Source organism: Leptidea sinapis, chromosome Z (genome assembly GCF_905404315.1).
Source record: "Leptidea sinapis chromosome Z, ilLepSina1.1, whole genome shotgun sequence".
Classification (NCBI taxonomy): domain Eukaryota; kingdom Metazoa; phylum Arthropoda; class Insecta; order Lepidoptera; family Pieridae; genus Leptidea; species Leptidea sinapis.
Window position 1 is genome coordinate 30,029,176 of NC_066312.1, and position 17,535 is coordinate 30,046,710.

The 17,535-nt window shown below is 40.3% G+C and overlaps 2 protein-coding genes across 2 annotated transcripts; one reads left to right on the plus strand and one right to left on the minus strand.

The window, feature by feature from the left end:
* The first annotated feature begins 13,831 nt into the window (after positions 1-13,831).
* On the plus strand, positions 13,832-16,456 carry LOC126978636 (uncharacterized). Its single transcript, XM_050827627.1, has 2 exons — positions 13,832-14,266; positions 15,430-16,456. Exons 1-2 carry the CDS (start codon positions 14,134-14,136, stop codon positions 16,395-16,397), a joined length of 1,101 nt encoding a protein of 366 aa, XP_050683584.1. The 5' UTR covers positions 13,832-14,133; the 3' UTR covers positions 16,398-16,456.
* On the minus strand, positions 14,385-16,737 carry LOC126978635 (uncharacterized). The gene is made up of 2 exons (XM_050827626.1): positions 16,468-16,737; positions 14,385-15,329 (listed from the first exon to the last, which is right to left on the minus strand). The coding sequence occupies exons 1-2, from the start codon at positions 16,695-16,697 to the stop codon at positions 14,417-14,419; spliced, it is 1,143 nt and encodes a 380-aa protein (XP_050683583.1). The 5' UTR covers positions 16,698-16,737; the 3' UTR covers positions 14,385-14,416.
* Positions 16,738-17,535: the final 798 nt, after the last annotated feature.

Below are 17,535 nucleotides of genomic sequence, written 5' to 3' on the forward strand. Positions count from 1 at the left end.
TTTGCTACTCGTAGGCAATGATATCATAGTAATAAAAGAGGTCTAAGAAGTACTTTTAAATATCATTGCTCGTAGGTACAAAATAACTGTGAATTAATACGAATACGAAAGAATTTAAATAAAAATATAAGTTAGATACTTACTGACAATAAAATCACGGTTCTACATTTGAAATTTACTTTAATTTTTTACTTACCTACCTATCTTATCTAATCAAAAGTATGTTAATTAAGTATATGTAGGTATACATTATTAACGAATATGTCTAGATAAGAAAATATTCAGTAGACAGTTAGAAAGTAGAAAGGGCTTTTCTTATCCCACATTTAAAAACAGACCTACAAACCATACAATTATAGCTGTAACAAAATACTAGTTGTTACCTACTGAATATTCCTAATCATTATACAGTAACAGCTGTAACTCAAATATCTGTTGTTACTAAAATACTATTTGTTATCAAATACTTGTACAGTAACAGTTGTTACTCAAATATCATCATCAGCCGGAAGACGTCTAGTGTTTGACAATGGTTCCAATACGATACGCTGCCCTCATCCAACGTATTCCGGCGATCTTGACCAGATCGTCGGTCCATCTTGTGGGGGGCCTACCAACACTGCGTCTTCCGGTACGTGGTCGCCATTCGAGGCCTTTACTGCCCCAACGGCCATCTGTCGGTCAAACTATGTGCCCTGCCCACTGCCACTTCAGTTTCGCAATCATTTGGGGTATGTCGGTAACTTCGCCTCTCCTACGGATATTCTCATGTCTGATTCGATCTCGGAGGGAAACTCCGAGCATATCCCTCTACATTGCCCTCAGAGAGATAAGCTTTCTCATCAGGCCCATAGTTAGCGACCACGTCTGCGTACCGTAACCCCTCGTTTACACCAGAAACATGTCAAAAACTTGTTTTATATAAAACTTGTAGAATACTTGTATAAACATAATAACTGTTTTAAACATGTATTCCAATTGTCTGAAACATACTTTCGTTCACATAGTGTTGCAAACAAGTCTAAGTACATACAAGTATAGAACACATTTGCGTTCACATATAGACCCGTAGGCTCGTTTGTGCTCCTTTAAAATAAATTCTCCAAATTTACTGGTCTCATTCTAACAAAATTTCTGAATCCACTTCTGTCTTCTATTCTTCAATCATTCAATAAGGAACGATAGGCCCCGCCGTCGGCGGATTTACCAGCAGGCTGAGTAGGCTGGAGCCTAGGGCGGCAAATTTTAAGGAGCGGCAGATATAGTTCATAATTTTTTTATTTCGATTTACAAATTGTAAAAAAAAAATTATACACACACCAAATACGTTTTTCGTAAATTGGAGAGAAATTAAAATATTTCACAAAAATCTAAATATAGTCCTATAAACAATGCTAAATACATAATAAGTATGTATCTCTACATAAACAATTTCTAAACGCTATATAATTAAAATAAAAATTTCTCGTTAAATCCGATATGAGTCTATCTATGAAAACGAGAAATGTGTTAACCCTGAAATTGATATGATTTTGTGGACTAATATATCAAAATTTTGAGGCGGCAAAAATTGAATAGCCTGCGGGCGGCAAATCTGTAAATCCGCCACTGGGCCCCTATCTTGGTGTCGTCTCCTCAAAAGTGATCGCGATACTACAATACCTATACTTGCGTGGTTTTCTTGAATTTCCTTAATATTTTATGATGTACCTACAAGTATACTACACTCATGAAGCAAAGTTCCGCAGTACCTTCACTATTGTCTTCACCAGTAGTCAATTGAACAGAAATATTCATCAACTTCTGCACTGACATGTCAAACAAGTTTAGCTACAAGCCTACAAGTATAAAACATGAGATCATATACATGTAGACAACTAGTAGGTGACAACCAATATCATCAGACAAGTTTCATACCAATATTGTTATCTACCACAATTTTTATGTTATTGTATTTTGAGAACATTGTATACAACTCGTATTTGAAATTTTGCATGAAAATTGTCAAATACATGTATAATACCTTGGTGTGAACGAGGGGTAAGTCATCGCTGGCAACACACACTGGTTGGAAACCTTCGTCGTCAGACACTGTGGTATTTGGGACGAGAAGATTTTAACGGAGTTTCCCGAACGCTGCCCATGCGAGTTTGATTCTACGAGTGACCTTTTCGCATAATTGGGCCTGTCTAACTGGATTGTTTCTCCGAGGTAGACGTACTCGTCGACAATTTCGAGAGTACAGTTCCCAATTGTATGTTATGGGTGGATGGATATTAATATTCCCAATTGGATGCCTGTTACTTATAGCTGTGACGATAAATACGTCCTACCCATATTGCAGAGTATTCAGACCTACTACCTACTAAGGAAACACCTGAGTTTGTTTGTTTACGCTTACGTTTATGAACGATATGAAGTTGCCATTAATACTTAATAGTTAAGTAGTAAGTAAATTAACTGGATGACAAATTTAACTAGTTGACAAACGTAAATCAACAATAACGTTTCGTTAACGGAAAAATTGTCAACGACCCATCACTAGTGTCAATGAATATGCCGGAATTTGGTATTATTTGTTTACCTTTTTTTTTATATTAATAGAGTGTCCTTGGCCCATGACCTACTCGATTTATTGAATAGAATTATTAAAAAAAAATGTTTTCTTGATAATAAATCTTCTTTAAATTTATATCGATGCACATTACACAAGGTAAGAACTTCCAAATAAAAGAAACAGACAGTACTTATAGTGAACAAAAACAAAATGCAATTACTTACATTAAAAAAATTTATGACGATATTATTGGCTATGTGGTACTATTTCCATATAGTTATGGTTAAAAGAAAAATAATATTAAAAACCTTTGTATTTCAATACATTTATTTATAAATCCACTTCGAAATAAAAAATCGATTAAGGCTAGGCTTCCTAAATTATATGAGATTATGACAATATTTTACAACTAAACGAAATTATCATTGTATATTTATCGTGTATATATTATCAAAACTTTTTCTTTCCGTTGCCAAAACCGAAAACACGGTTGCCAGATATTTGTTCGATACGTTTTTAAAACGAATACTATGCTTACTTTTAAGATTATGGCAATGTGTATGACTCCTCAACTTCTTAGCAACTCTGTTTTTATTTATAGTTTGTACCTACCTACTAACTACTTATAAGTTATATCTCAGCTATAATTCTATAATATCTACTAGGATAGTTTGCAAATAGAGGTAATACTAATTAGTAATAACTTATATTATAATTATATCACTCTATGGTAATTTAAATGATATAACTTATAAGGCTATACGAATTGCTGTTCATGGAATTCTATAATGTAAGTGGTATTTAAAGTAATATACCACTATCCAAAAAATAATTAAAAACAATGAATGTAAATGTTCAAATGTCTGATATTTGTTGTTTTTTTTTTTTTTTTTTTTTTGAGAGGAGGAAATACTGTTACGTATTTACGCCCCGGAACGGGGCGTAATATGTCGGACTCGAGTGTCCGCGTAAGCGGACACCCCATACCGACTAAAACCTCCTCTGTGCTGTTAGCAGCTCTGGCTTTCACAGCGAAGTAGGACGTGGGCCGTGGAGGCCGCAAAGACTACGCAACAACAGTCGCGGGGCGTCTCCTAAGGAGACTCGAACCTCAGACCGGCTGTGTGCTTGTGGGAAGGAGAGAGAATGAACATGAAGATGAAATGAAGATGGAAGATGAAAGATGAAAGATGAAAAGGTGATAAGAGCACACTCGCCGGCGAGTGTGGTGATGTTTTGTGTAATGTATGTAAGTGTGTATGTATGTGTTTATGATTGCAAGTATGTGTGTTTGTATGTATGTACGTAGTGTAAATGTTTGTGTGCATGTATGTTTGTGTTTGTGTCTGTTTGTTGAGTGTGTTTGTGTTTGTGTAAGTGGTGTATGTCAGTCCGTCAGTCAGTCCGTGTGTGAGTGAGTGTAGTGAAGCGATTACAGGACGAGGACTAACGTCTCGTCGGGTATCAAAACAATGTGTGGTGTATCTAGGGTGCGGGCCGCTGGCCATCGTCCGAGTGACGAGTGCCAGTGGTTTGCGGTGGTTGACCGCGCCTACGCCTGCGAAGGCGGTGTGTGCGTGTCTGTGTCGGTGTTTGTGTGGGTGTCGCGTTCGCGATGGTGATGTCGTCATCCGGGTCTACCGTTACATGTCTGGGACGTCTTATTGGGTTGAGACTATGGTGAAGGGGGGTGTACCCGCATGCCTTCCTAACCAAGATGTTGGGATGGTTAGGCGCCTTGTCAAAGAAGCGTCGCGAGATCTCTTTAAAGTGTTGAGCTATTGTCGGAAGCTCTAGGTCGCGGTGAAGGTCAACGTTTCGGATGAACCACGGGGCTCCGGTTGCCATGCGCGTGAATTTATTTTGCACTACTTGCAAACGACGTAAGTAGCTCGGTCGGGTGTGCGCGAAAACGACGCTTGCGTATGACAGTATGGGCCGTACGATGGTTTTGTACATCGTCACTTTGTGTTTGAGCGGAAGTTTGCTTCGCCCACACACAAGTGGATAAAGGCGACTGAGGACAAATCGGGCTCTATTGCATACCGTATCAATATGTTTCTTGAAGTTCATATTGCTGTTGAACGTGACTCCTAAGTATTTGTAATCCTTCACCCACGGTATGGGTGTTTCATACAGTTTAATAACGTCAGTCGGTTGTTTTTTAGCGCGGATGCTATTCGCGTTACCGAAGAGTACCGCTGCACTCTTGGTGGGGTTCACTTCAATCCGCCATTTTCTGAACCAGTTGCCTAGTTCATCGACGGCGGCTTGAAGCACTTTAATGTTCTTGCTCAAGGTTGAGCGGTTGGAGCCGAAGTAGAGTGCCGTGTCGTCAGCGTACTGAGCGAGCTGGACACTCGGAAACTTGGGAATGTCGCTCGTGAAGAGCGAGAAAAGAGTGGGAGAGAGGACCGAGCCCTGTGGCACGCCAGACCTGATGGGTCTGGGTGAGGATAGGGTGCCCTCTACTCGATATCGGAAGGAGCGATCGGTAAGGTAGGCTCGAATGATGCGCACGAGCCTGTCTGGCACTCCCAGTTGATACAGCTTGAATACTAAGCCGTTGTGCCATACCTTGTCGAAGGCCTTCGCGACATCGAAAAACACGGCTGCCGTGGTAGCGTGAAATTGACGCCGTATGAGAATGTACTCGGTGAGTCGGTGAGCCTGCTGGGGACACGAGTGAGCGGTTCTGAATCCGAACTGTATGTCGGGTATCAATATTTGTTGTCTGACTTGGACGGTACACCACTAAATGCATGTAAGTTAAACTTGCGCGTTTTTAGCAACACCTAGCGCCATCTATGTTCTAGTCTACTGTAAACAGAACAATGCTTTGCGCGGTAAGTTCAAAGTCAGAGAAAGACATTTATATAATAATATTTGGTTTTAGGTTTACGAGTAGCCATTACTACAATAAAACTAAGCAATATTAAGAGTGAGTATGGCCTGGCATCGCATATCAGTCTTCTATAAGGCAATTAGCTGGAACCTCGACACCTCCTCGCCTGGTGAGGATAGTGGCCAACTACCTTGAAAACCGTCGGTTTCGAGTAAGGGTAGACGATGCCATTTCAGCTTCCAAGATTATCTCTGCTGGTGTACCGCATGGGAGCTGTCTGTCTCCCCTGCTGTACGCAAAATACACAAATGACAGACCGCTCGAACCGTCGACGACTCTGGCGCTGTATGCAGATGACGCGGCGTATATTACATCGTCACTCAACCTCACGCCCGCTGCCGTGAAAATGCAGCGCCAGCTGGACACCCTGCCAAATAGGCTCAAGAAGTGGCGGCTATCGGTGAACGTGGGCAAAACCCAGGCGCTCGCGACCGGAAGTGTGCTCACTGGCTAGCATAAGTTGCAGCTAAATGGACATTACATTTCGTGGTCCCCGACGGTAAAGTACCTCGGGGTCACCATCGACCGCCGGCTCAACATGAACGAGCACGTCACGAAGACCATCGCGTCGACAAATGTCGCGATGGCCTTACTTCGTCCAGTGCTCTCCTCAAGCCTCCCTCTGAGGGTGAAGGTCTTGGTGCACAAGACCCTCCTACGCAGCCGACTCACGTACGCCGCGCCTGCATAGTACGCGCTCGTGAATCTAACTAACCGGAAAAGGTTGCAAACCGTGCAGAACAAGATCCTCCGCCGCATCACGGGCGCACCATGGTACGTGAGGAACCAAACAATCCAGAGGGACCTAAGAGTCGAGGGCTTGGACGACATCACTCGTCGTCTCGCCGTCAACATGTTCGCGCGTGCCGACTCGTCCGATCTCCATCATCTGCGAGATCTGGCCCCCTGGCACGCGCGGCTACTTGACAGCCGCCGCTACCCGCGTGATCTCGTGCGGGACGAGGATGAAGAGTGACATGTTTGCGCGCGGCTCGGCTGATCGCCCTCCCTCTTCTTCGGGGCTAATCGTCAAGGCCCGCGCAAACCGGCAACAATCACCGGATCTGAGCTGAGGGAACAGGCGCTCCCTCAGCTCCAAAAAGATGACCACAAAGGGGGGAATTCGCTCCCCCAACAAATATACCATAAATTAAAGAAGACGACCGCAGAGAGCAACGACTCCCACCCGCAAGGACCCGCCCGTTTCAACGGTCGGCGAGTGATCCCTGCTGCAGGGGACGAAAAGTCCAGCATTCCCCCACCGCGCCCATGTGGGTGAGAGAAGACCACGAAGTAAGAAGAAGACACTATAGATATATGTTTAAAGATATTTTTGAATAGTGGTATATTAACTTTAAATACCACTTATATTATAATATCCTATAATCAGCAATTCGTATAGTTTAATATCATTTACATTTTACATAACCGTAATAAAATATTAATATAAGTTATTACTTATTAGTTATTAGTATTACCTCATATCATTATAATGTATAAGGGCCTATGTCGATTGCGATTTGAGGCTTTGATTCTAGTCAATCTACATGATCTAAATTTAGATTTTCTTTCTTCCCCTTTAATTACCAATTCCCATTCCCTTATAATGACAAGGATGAAAAAAAATGTTACTGGTATTGGACTTGTTACCACTTACCAACCTCAGAAATCAAAGTATTGTAATTTGCAAACAATCCGAGAAGATACTATAGAATTATAGCTGAGTTATAACTTATAAGTAGTTAGTAGGTAGGTACCAACTATAAATAAAAACAGAATTACTGAGAAGTTGAGAAGTCACAACACAACGCGAAGGGCAAGAGCGAGTGACAGCGACAGCACAAAATATTAAGCTATGTAATCATTTATGTATCATATATTTTTATGTTTGACTCGTAACTCGTCAGTGATTCTTACGGCCGTTCCCAATATTCAGTCTACCTCTTACTTGAGATAAAAATCGTAACTATCGTTGACTTTTCTGTCCCAATAAATATATCAACGATAACTAACCTTATCCGTACACCCGTTAACGGGACGACGTATAGCTTACCAGCGATAGAAGTTTGTATGGAAATTTCAATTCTAGCGTCCCAATATAAGGCAATAAGAATGACTTATCCGGTATTTTGGGACAGCTTCATATTATTCCCAGCTAATTACTGACAGTAGAAAGTAGTAATTTATATCTATCTGTAGATAGTATATTGGGAATGGCCGTTACTGATTTTTCAATGTGCGCATTAGCTAGGGGTATATTATTCAAAATACTAACCCCCCTATTCATAATAGTCTGCTAACTTAAAGCATTGCTAATTCTTACTATGTCTTCTTCTATTGACCTAAGTCAGAATGAGAAAAAACACTCCTAAGCGGCTGTTTAAAGTTTGCGGATCATTATGAATAAGGGGGTAAGAAGCTATTTCCAAGTGATTCAATCAAAATCCGTAACAGTAACAATAGATTCGCTTTTCTTTTCTATCTTGCTATGTCTACGTTATAGATGGTCGTCTCTCTCGTATGCTTTCTCTATATGGTAGTACATTAAACATCTATGGGATATATTGTTTTATTTATATGTATAATTCTTTTTTACGTGTGTTGAAATGAAATGAAATGATTTATTTGTACCCATGAATCGTGGTAACATAGTTCTTTACAATTGATAGGTTTAACAGCAGAATTCGCCAATATATCGGCATACAAATATTTGAGTGTCAATATTGGAATTTTTATATTTATACGTTATTAATCCACATTACATAGCTATAATTCAATAATATAATATAAAATAAACATTAGTTTGTAGGTAGGTACCTCTCAAAAAATAATGTTTAAATACTATTATTTTTGGCTAAAGAATTCTTTTAAACTATAGAAGCATTTATCTGTTAGCCATAATTTTAATTTTTATTGCATTATTTTTGGCATCTCTCTTATGTTCATTGCGTTATTTTGATGAAGCGCTGTTCTACAGTATGGCATCAAAAGGCAACTTGGATCTCTTAATCCTGTTGCCTGTGGACACCTCCCAAACGGCTGGACGGATTTGAATGATATTTTGCGTGTGTTTAAGTGGATTCAAGGATGGTTTAGATTCACAGTTAAACTACCTCTAAAACGGCTGGACCAATTTTGATGATTTTTTATGTGTTAAAGTGAATTTGAAATTGGTTTAGATTCCCAATTCAGTCCATATATAATTGCATACCGCGTCGAGCGTCCGTCATGGATTGTCTTAGTAGGAAAAGTTGTAACGTTTACGTTTTTGTGACATCAATCAAATTCAATATAGAACATTTTGTTTATTTAAAATTACGTATAGAAACTACAAAATGTTCTTTAATTTTTTTATGATAATAAGGGACAAGACGAGCAGGATGTTCAGCTGATGGAAATTGATACGCCTTGCCCATTACATTGCAGTGCCGCTCAGGATTATTGAAAAACCCAAAAATTCTGAGCGGCACTACAATTGCGCCCATCACATTGAGGCTTAAGATGTTAAGTCTCATTTGCCCAGTATTTTCACTAGCTACGGCACCTTTCAGACCGAAACACAGTAATGTTTACAGATTAATGCTTCACGGTAGAAATAGGCGCCGCGGTTGCGGTACCCATAAACTAGCCGGCATCCTGTGCAAAGGAGCCTCTCACTTCATTCTGGCATGCCATTTTAATTAGCCACGAGTATGTTTTAGGTGAAGTGCTTCTGGCCCCGTTGGATCTAGTTCAGGATATGTACTTCGGGGTGATTGGCATTGCCCTGTTTTCTGTGAGCGGTGGTATGATACTTTCTGCGCGCACCAGAGGCTCTATGTACCCTCGCACTGGAGACAGCACCATGGCAATAGTTGGTGCTGCTCTTGCGTTACTCAATGCTCTGATCATGATCTTCGATCTCAGCCTCGCTTACTTGGACTCAGAGCAGTGCGACGATGATGTCAGTATATAAGGTGCGATGTGCATTCAAAAATGTTTCCTATTATTATATCATTAGAAGTTGTTTTAGTACCGTGTAATTAAGGTATTTAAAACGTTCTAAGCTGCTTAAGGTTTCCCTGCGAGGTCGAATAAGAAATGTGGAGATCCGTAGGAGAACCAAAGAAGATATTGCTCAAATGATTGCGAAACTGAAATGGCAGTAGGCAGGGCACATAGTTCGGCGGACAGATGATCGTTGGGGCAGTAAAGGCCCCCCACAAGATGGACCGACGATCTGGTCAAGATAACCGGAATACATTGGATGAAGGCAGCGCAGGACCGACCGTTGTGAAGATTTTGGGGGAGGGTTTTGTCCAGCAATGGACGTCTTCCGGCTGATGATGATTATGATGAAGATGTTGATTCTTTAAGGAGATCTTACTGTCACATTATATTACCAGCTGACCCGGCAAACGTTGTTTTGCCATATAAATTAAGTTCGCTGCGCCCGCTCATTGTATGATGCATTTTCATTTTTTTTTAATGAAAATAAGGGACGCGATAAGCAGGGCGTTCAGCTGAGGGTAATTCATACGCCATGCCCATTACAATAGCCGCTCAGGATTCTTTAAAAAACCCTGAAAATTCTGAGCGGCACGACAACTGCGCACGTCAGCTTGAGACATAGGTTGTTAAGGCGCTATAGTCCTAAAAACTAAAATTTTTGAAAATCTACTTAAAATACTAATACAAATCCTCTCATTTGCCCAGTAATTTCACTTACTGCGGTGCCCTTCAGACCCAAACACACAAATAATACAATATGTTTCGGATAGGAAGTAATCACCAACATAAAATATACTGAAACCTCAGAAACACGCTGCATTTTATAGTAAGTATAAGTATTAATCCGATCGGTTCTCTATTTTTCTCAGTATAACCGAACAAAAAACCGGCTTTCCATTTATTAGTATTCACTATGGATTATACTACTCAACAGCAGATTATCCAAGAGATCGGACAGTTTGGGACAAGATTATATAAATGAATGATGTATATTTCTTGTCTAGTTCTGCGTAGGCTACCTAAAATTTTATACCAATACTAGCTGACCCAGCAAACGTTGTATTGCCGATATTAAAATCACGATACAAAAGTAACTGTTGATCGTAGATGGGTGAAAATTTGAAGTTGTATGTATTTTTAATGCTGACTCATAATCATACAAATTTAAAAAAAAATGTCAAAGAAATAAAATATCGTGTGGACCTCCCTTAACATTTAGGGGTATGAAAAATAGATGTTGGCCGATTCTCAGACCTACTCAATATGCTCACATAATTTCATGAGTCTCGGTCAAGCCGTTTCGGATGAGTACGGGAACGAACATTGTGAACGAGAATTTTATATATAAGATACCAATATATAAAGTAGGCTTAACAATTTTGTTATTATGGGCTGGTTGTCTTATGGGTGCTCGTCTTACTATTTAGGTTAAATTTAGCTAAAATACGAGACTAATAAGAGGGTTTTTTTATGGGAAAGGAGGGAAAGCGAGCGGACGGGTCACCTTGTGTTAAGTGATCACCGCCTTCGCACATTCTCTTGCTTCACCAAAGGAATCACAGGAGCGTTGCCTGCCTTTAAGGAAGGTATACGTGCTCTTTTTGAAGGTACTCATGTCGTATCGTCCTGGAAATAACGCACAAGGAAGTTCATTCCACAGCCTTGTTCTAACGTGGAAGAAGGCTCCTTGAAAACCGCACTGTGGAGTACCGCCACACATCCAGATGGTGTCGGTGATTCGAGTAGCTCTGCTTTGCACGCGGTCAAATGGACCGAGCTGATACTGGGGTGCGCCAGACCAGAGATGACAACGAAACTCCCATGTGTGGCCGGACCTGCGCTTTGTACAGCGCTAGAATGTGGGCCGGCTTGAAGTATTGCCATGCTCTATTAATGACACCCAGCTTCTTCAAAGCCAATTTGTCTTTGCCCTCCAGATGGCCACGGAATTGGCAATCGCTCGGTATTTTGAGACCCAATATTCCGATACTAGGCGAGGCTTTAAGGAAAGTGTTGTCGAAGAGCGGTGATACGACAAAAGGGTTTTTTTTAGTGGTAACCGCGCAAACTTGAGTCTGGGGATAATTTGGACAAGGTTCCAGTTACCCCATTCGCGACCTTCCCACGAGAGGACTAGATAGAAGATACAAGCTTCTCCCGGCACTGGTCGACGATTTCCCGAGAGCGTATCAAATAAGAATTTTTAGGCAAATAATGGCAAATGTTAAGGCTAGTTGAAATCACCCACTATAATAAATATGTCAGTGAGATTATTAGTATAATAAGTGGTAAATTCTCTAAGAAGTTTTGCCTTTTTTTACTAGCCCGTAGATATCGTCAGAGTTCACATAGGGAGTCAGGACTGAGCAAGTAGTAGCAACATTTCAATATAAAAAAACACTTAAGTATAACATAATTTGCTTTCGCGGCACTTTTTTTAAGTAATGAACAAAGTCGTTGTATATTATCAATATTTTTCGCAGCGTGGTTTACATTATTGGAGTTTTAGCAAATAATATATTGTAATAGTATAAGTACAGAAGACTCACTCCGCAAAATTATATAAAGAAATAGGAACTCTTGCCGCCATGCAATAAGGTGTAATTCAGATCGCACAGCGCTACCTATAAACAGACATTTTTATTCACAGAACTATAATATTATATTAACATTAACGAATAACTTTTTTACGCTCGGCTCTTGATCTAAGTACGAAAAACTAAACACAGTCATTGAACCTACTTAGTATAGGTAATAAATAGGTAGCTACCATTACTAGTAATTTCATAATAATAATAATCACTTTAAATAAGATTATTTCAGCGTCTTTAGGAAGCTTAACAAATTGTAATTTGGCTCTCAATGACTTTATAAATGCTTTATATGTTTTTCCATTTTAAAAATATAGGTCAGATCTGTGAAATAGGTGACAACAAAACTTGCGCGTGCCCTGCTCGCTCGTGAGTCCCTATTGGCTAGCCTACTCTGTAGAGGCCGCCGCACGTACTTACGAAACCCAACAAATCGGTTTAGTACTTTCGGAGCCTTTTTATAATATTGGTATAGATACGTGTGCACAGCATTGTACTCGAACGCTTAGGGATGATGTTTGGAAGTGAGAGTTGGGTTTGAGTTAGGTACAGAAAAGCATAAAAGTAGAATTAACGGATTTGAGATGCGATCACTGCGTAGTATGTGTGGGGTGAGACTGATTGATAGAATTCCGAATGCGGTAGTACGAGCACGCTGTGGTCTGAAAGAGGATATTGTGACAGGGATTGAGAGAGGAAAGAAATGGTTTGGACACGTGGAGTGATTTTTTTTTATGACAATAAGGGACGAGACGAGCAGCATGTTCAACTGATGGTAATTGAAACGCCCTGCCCATTACAAAGCAGTGCTGCTCAGGATTCTTGAAAAAACTTCTCTTTAAATTCTGAGCGGCCTACAATTCACTGTTTCCGTCACCTTGAGACATAAGATGTCAAGTCTAATTTGCCAGTAATTTCTCTAGCTACGGCGCGCTTTGACCGCCACACAATAACACATTAGTGCTTCACGGCGGAAAACACTAATTGTAAATGCTCTAAGCGCATCTTACGTACCCTTCGGCCTGGGACTTCACTATTTTATTGATGCCCCGGGGAAGCACAGGGCACGCTCGAATGAGTGAATAATTACCTCATATAGACAGACTTATGGTTGACTCATGATATTCGACACTTGGCAGGTGAGGCAGTGTCGGCGGCAGCGGACGCGTACATAGACGCGTGGTGGTCTGCCGCTGGTGCAGCGCTGTTTGCAACATGTGGCGCGCTCACACTACACGACTGGCGCGACGTGCCGAACAGCCAACGCCGAACGTTCGCTCAAGCCGTCGCCGTGTGCTCGCTGGCCACCGCAGCCTTCATGCTCCTGGATGCCGTTCTGGCCCTCTGTTCAGCCCACAAGGATGAGGCGAGCATCCGTTCCAAATGCACAAAGCGCAGTCCGCGAAATTAGACATAAGTTATAAATTGTGATCATGCTCAATGTAAACTCAGAAAACAACCAATCAAAATATACTTACTCTAAGAAGTAGTTTTATTTCAGGCACTGACCTGTAATAACATCACTGAACAGGCTGTTCCTTATATTGGACAGCAAATTTTTGATGACATCTGGCGATGTTTGGTGAGGTTGGCATTACTAGTTTTAGTACCGCAGACTCTCGCTTCTATGGCCAACAGCGCCAAAATGGCGAATATCAAACAGGCCCGAAAGCACTTTGACAGCTGCCATCCAGTCCAGTCGTGACAATGACTGATGATCTGAGTCTTAACACATCACAAAACACTCTATGGAATAGTGCACAACAAAATGGCTATCATTAGGCTGCCAGTCCACCAGAGCGGAGCGAGGCAGCGGAGCCGAGAAACGGAGAAATATTAACCAATAGGATTGCACAAAATCTCCGCTCCTCTTAAGTGGACAGGGACTTGCGAGCTAGTTTAAAATTTCATATAAAACCGGTATGCGGAGCGGGGAAACGGAGCGGGGAAACGTGCGGGGATGCGGAGCGGGGAAACGGAGCGGGGAAACGTGCGGGGATGCGGAGCGGGGAAGCGAGTGCGGGCGCGGGCGCACTTTGCGCCGGCAGTGTGCCGCCGTATTCCGACCAGTGCGTATGTGACCGAAGATAATGGATGAAAAACTTATTGAAAGTGTGAAAAAGTTTCCGTGCATTTGGAACACATCTTCAGAATTTTACAAATGCAACGAAACAAAAGATGCTGCGTGGGACCAAATTATCATTGAAACAAACATATCGGATGGTAAATAATATGTATCTTTATTCTATAATACCTTCTAGTAGGTACATATTGATATCTTTTTTTTTATTTAACAAAATAGCCTATATAATGTAATAGCCTAAATAGTTAAATAATGTCGCAGCTGGCCAAATTATCTATATCTGTCTCACATCACTGACTATTATAGATTCTTTTCAAAATTCGAGTATCTTGCCATGGTACCTTCCCCTGATTATTAAAGTATGAACAATACATTTCACGAACTTGATAACCATCGTTACTAGAATGTTGTGTTTCTATAATATCACCAACTGATAATAATGATTGCTCCATGTTATTTTCAATATTGTTTATATAATTAGGTTGTCTTTGAATTAAATAATTGTGCAAAACACATGTTGCTTTTATTACCTTGTCAACTGTTTCTATTTTGCATTCAAAATCTTTATGATACACGTACCACTTTCTCGTCAATACACCGAAAGTTGCCTCAACAATACGACGTGCTCTTGATAATCGGTAATTAAAAATTTTTTTTTCTGCGTTAAGTCCATCACGTGGGTAAGGCCTCATAAAATTTTCCATTAATGGAAAAGCTTCGTCTCCTATAAATACGAACGGCATTTTTGCTCCACCTTGATAAAATGGTACCGGCTGAGGTAAATTCAATCTCTTTTCTTTTAGACTCTTTCCGAAAATGCTGTTATCAAAAATTCCTGCATCAGAAAATCTTCCCATAGATCCCACATCAGCCATTATGATTTTCCTTTTGGCATCAGCTAAACACATCAATACTACAGAAAATCTCTTTTTGTAGTTGAAAAACGAGGACCCGGTTTTCGAGGGAGCCTTGATATATACGTGCTTGCCATCAAGAGCACCTATACAATTTTTAAATTGCCATAGTTCATCAAAATCTTTTGCGATTTCTTTCCAGTCGTTTTCTGTTGGTTGTGACATGACAAGAGGTTGCAATATATTCCATAAAGCATCACAAACCTCCTCAACAATTCTTGATACACTTTTCAATCCAATTCTAAAATTCTCTCCCATCGTTGTAAATGACTGGCCGGTTGCTAAATACCTAAAAAAAAACGTATTTAATTGTACTTCGCGTAAGTGATGTAATATTTTTGTCATAAATAGACCATGTAATACATTTTTGTGTTTGTTGATTGTTTCAGTTACAACTGCCAAGTCGCGATGGAAACAACTGAGAGATAACCATCGGGATGCCTTAAAAAGACAAAATGCAACAAGGAGTGGACAGGCTAGAAAACAACGAAAAGAATGGAAATATCAAAAAGCTATGTCATTTTTATTGCCTTACATGAGTAACAGAGACCGGTCAACAAATTTTACGCCCCTGGACCACTCAGTAAGCGAAACTTCAAATCCGCCAAATACCATTGAAGAGAGTTCACGGGAATCATGCAATTTTTTGCCATCAAATTCAAATAATCTTCCTTCTGCCGATGATCCTAAGAATCCAACAGCTTCGGAATCTCTTCCATCAACATCCAAAAAAAGAAAGAACGATGAAATTCTAGATTATTTAAAAAAAAATCAAGAACGCCGCGAAGTGTTGGAACGAGAACGGATAGAACTTAAAAACATGATGTCAGCCAGTGATAAATACGATGAAATAGACTTATTTTTTTTAAATTTGGCTGCATCGACAAAAAAGCTGCCGTATTATTTTCAACTTCAAATTAAAAAAACCTGCTTTAATGCGGTAATGTCAGCTGAAGAAAGTAATCTTCAACATAGTTGGTATTCTCCGAATAATTATGGTTATTCTACAGGCTCAACACCTACATCAGATAACATCAACACTAGTATCGATACTCCTAGTGCTTCAGATAATATCAACACTAGTATCAATATTCCTAGTGCTTCAGATAATATCAACACTAGTATCAATATTCCTAGTGCTTCAGATAATATCAACACTAGTCTTAATATTCCTAGTGCTTCAGATAATACCAACACTAGTGTCAATATTCCTAGTGCTTCAGATAATATTAACACTAGTATCATTAATCCTAGCGCTTTACAAATTCCAACAACCCAGGATATTGAAACATCTGCAGCAGAGCCAACAGAACCCAATGAAAATGCGGTCAATTTTGAGACAGATTACGATTTTTAAATTAATATAACATGGCTTCTATAACTGTATGCAAAAATAAAAGTTACTTTGATTTAAAATGTGTACTTACTTTAAACACACCGCTAATCTTTCACGGCTACTAATTGAATTTCTGTAATTTGTGTCTTGTTTCCGAATATATGGTTCAATCAGGGAGTGAAGTTCATAAAAAGTACATCTTGAAACTCTATAAGAATTTTCGAAAGTTTCTTCATCAGCTGTTTGGAAAAAAGTAAAATATTCACTGTGTTCTGAACGATGTTTGATATGATTTCTTAACCAAAATCTATGTTTCCTCATAGAATTGTTCAAATGGTATATGGTAAGTATTTCGGCTTCTTCTGACTGCAACTCTTCTTCCTCAAGCAATGTAAGGTAATAATGTATCAACTTTTTCGATGGCATGTCTGCTATCACTGACATTTCGCGTAGAATTAAACCAATCGCCCCACGCCGGGAGCTTGAAATCACTCGTCGCGTACTTGCTGCCTAGCTCCGCATATTGAAAAACACAGCAACTCCGCTCCGCATTACTTCCTCACTCCGCTCCGCAGCCTCGCTCCGCTCCGGTGGACAGTCACAGTACGCAACTCCACTCCGCATTAGTCCGTTTCTCGGCTCCGCTGCCTCGCTCCGCTCTGGTGGACTGGCAGCCTTATATTAATATCAAACTGTGCCCTACTCCAAGTACAAGGTTCCAAAGTATATAATATGAAGCTAAGATAATTGATACGTGTAAACAAACTGTGACAGCAGAGCCTGTGAACACATTGAAAAAAATAGCCATGATCTCTTAGTCTCTGTTATATATAAAACAAAGTGACATACATATCGTGAGTATATTATATGTATGTCATGCACACAGTTAAAGTAATAAACCTGGCCTGTTTTCATGTGTTGCCTATGCGCTCAGTATCTCGAGACATAAGATGTTAAGTCTCATTTGCCCAGTAATTTCACTAACTACGCCGCCCTTCAGACCGAAACAATAATCCTTACATTACTGCTTCACGGCAGAAATAGCGCCGTTGTGATATTATAATCTAGCCGGCATACTGTGCAAAGGAGCCTCTCACTGGTAGGTAAAGTAGACTTCCACCCGTTGCTGCAAATAGAGGCTAATAGTTCGGCGCTATTT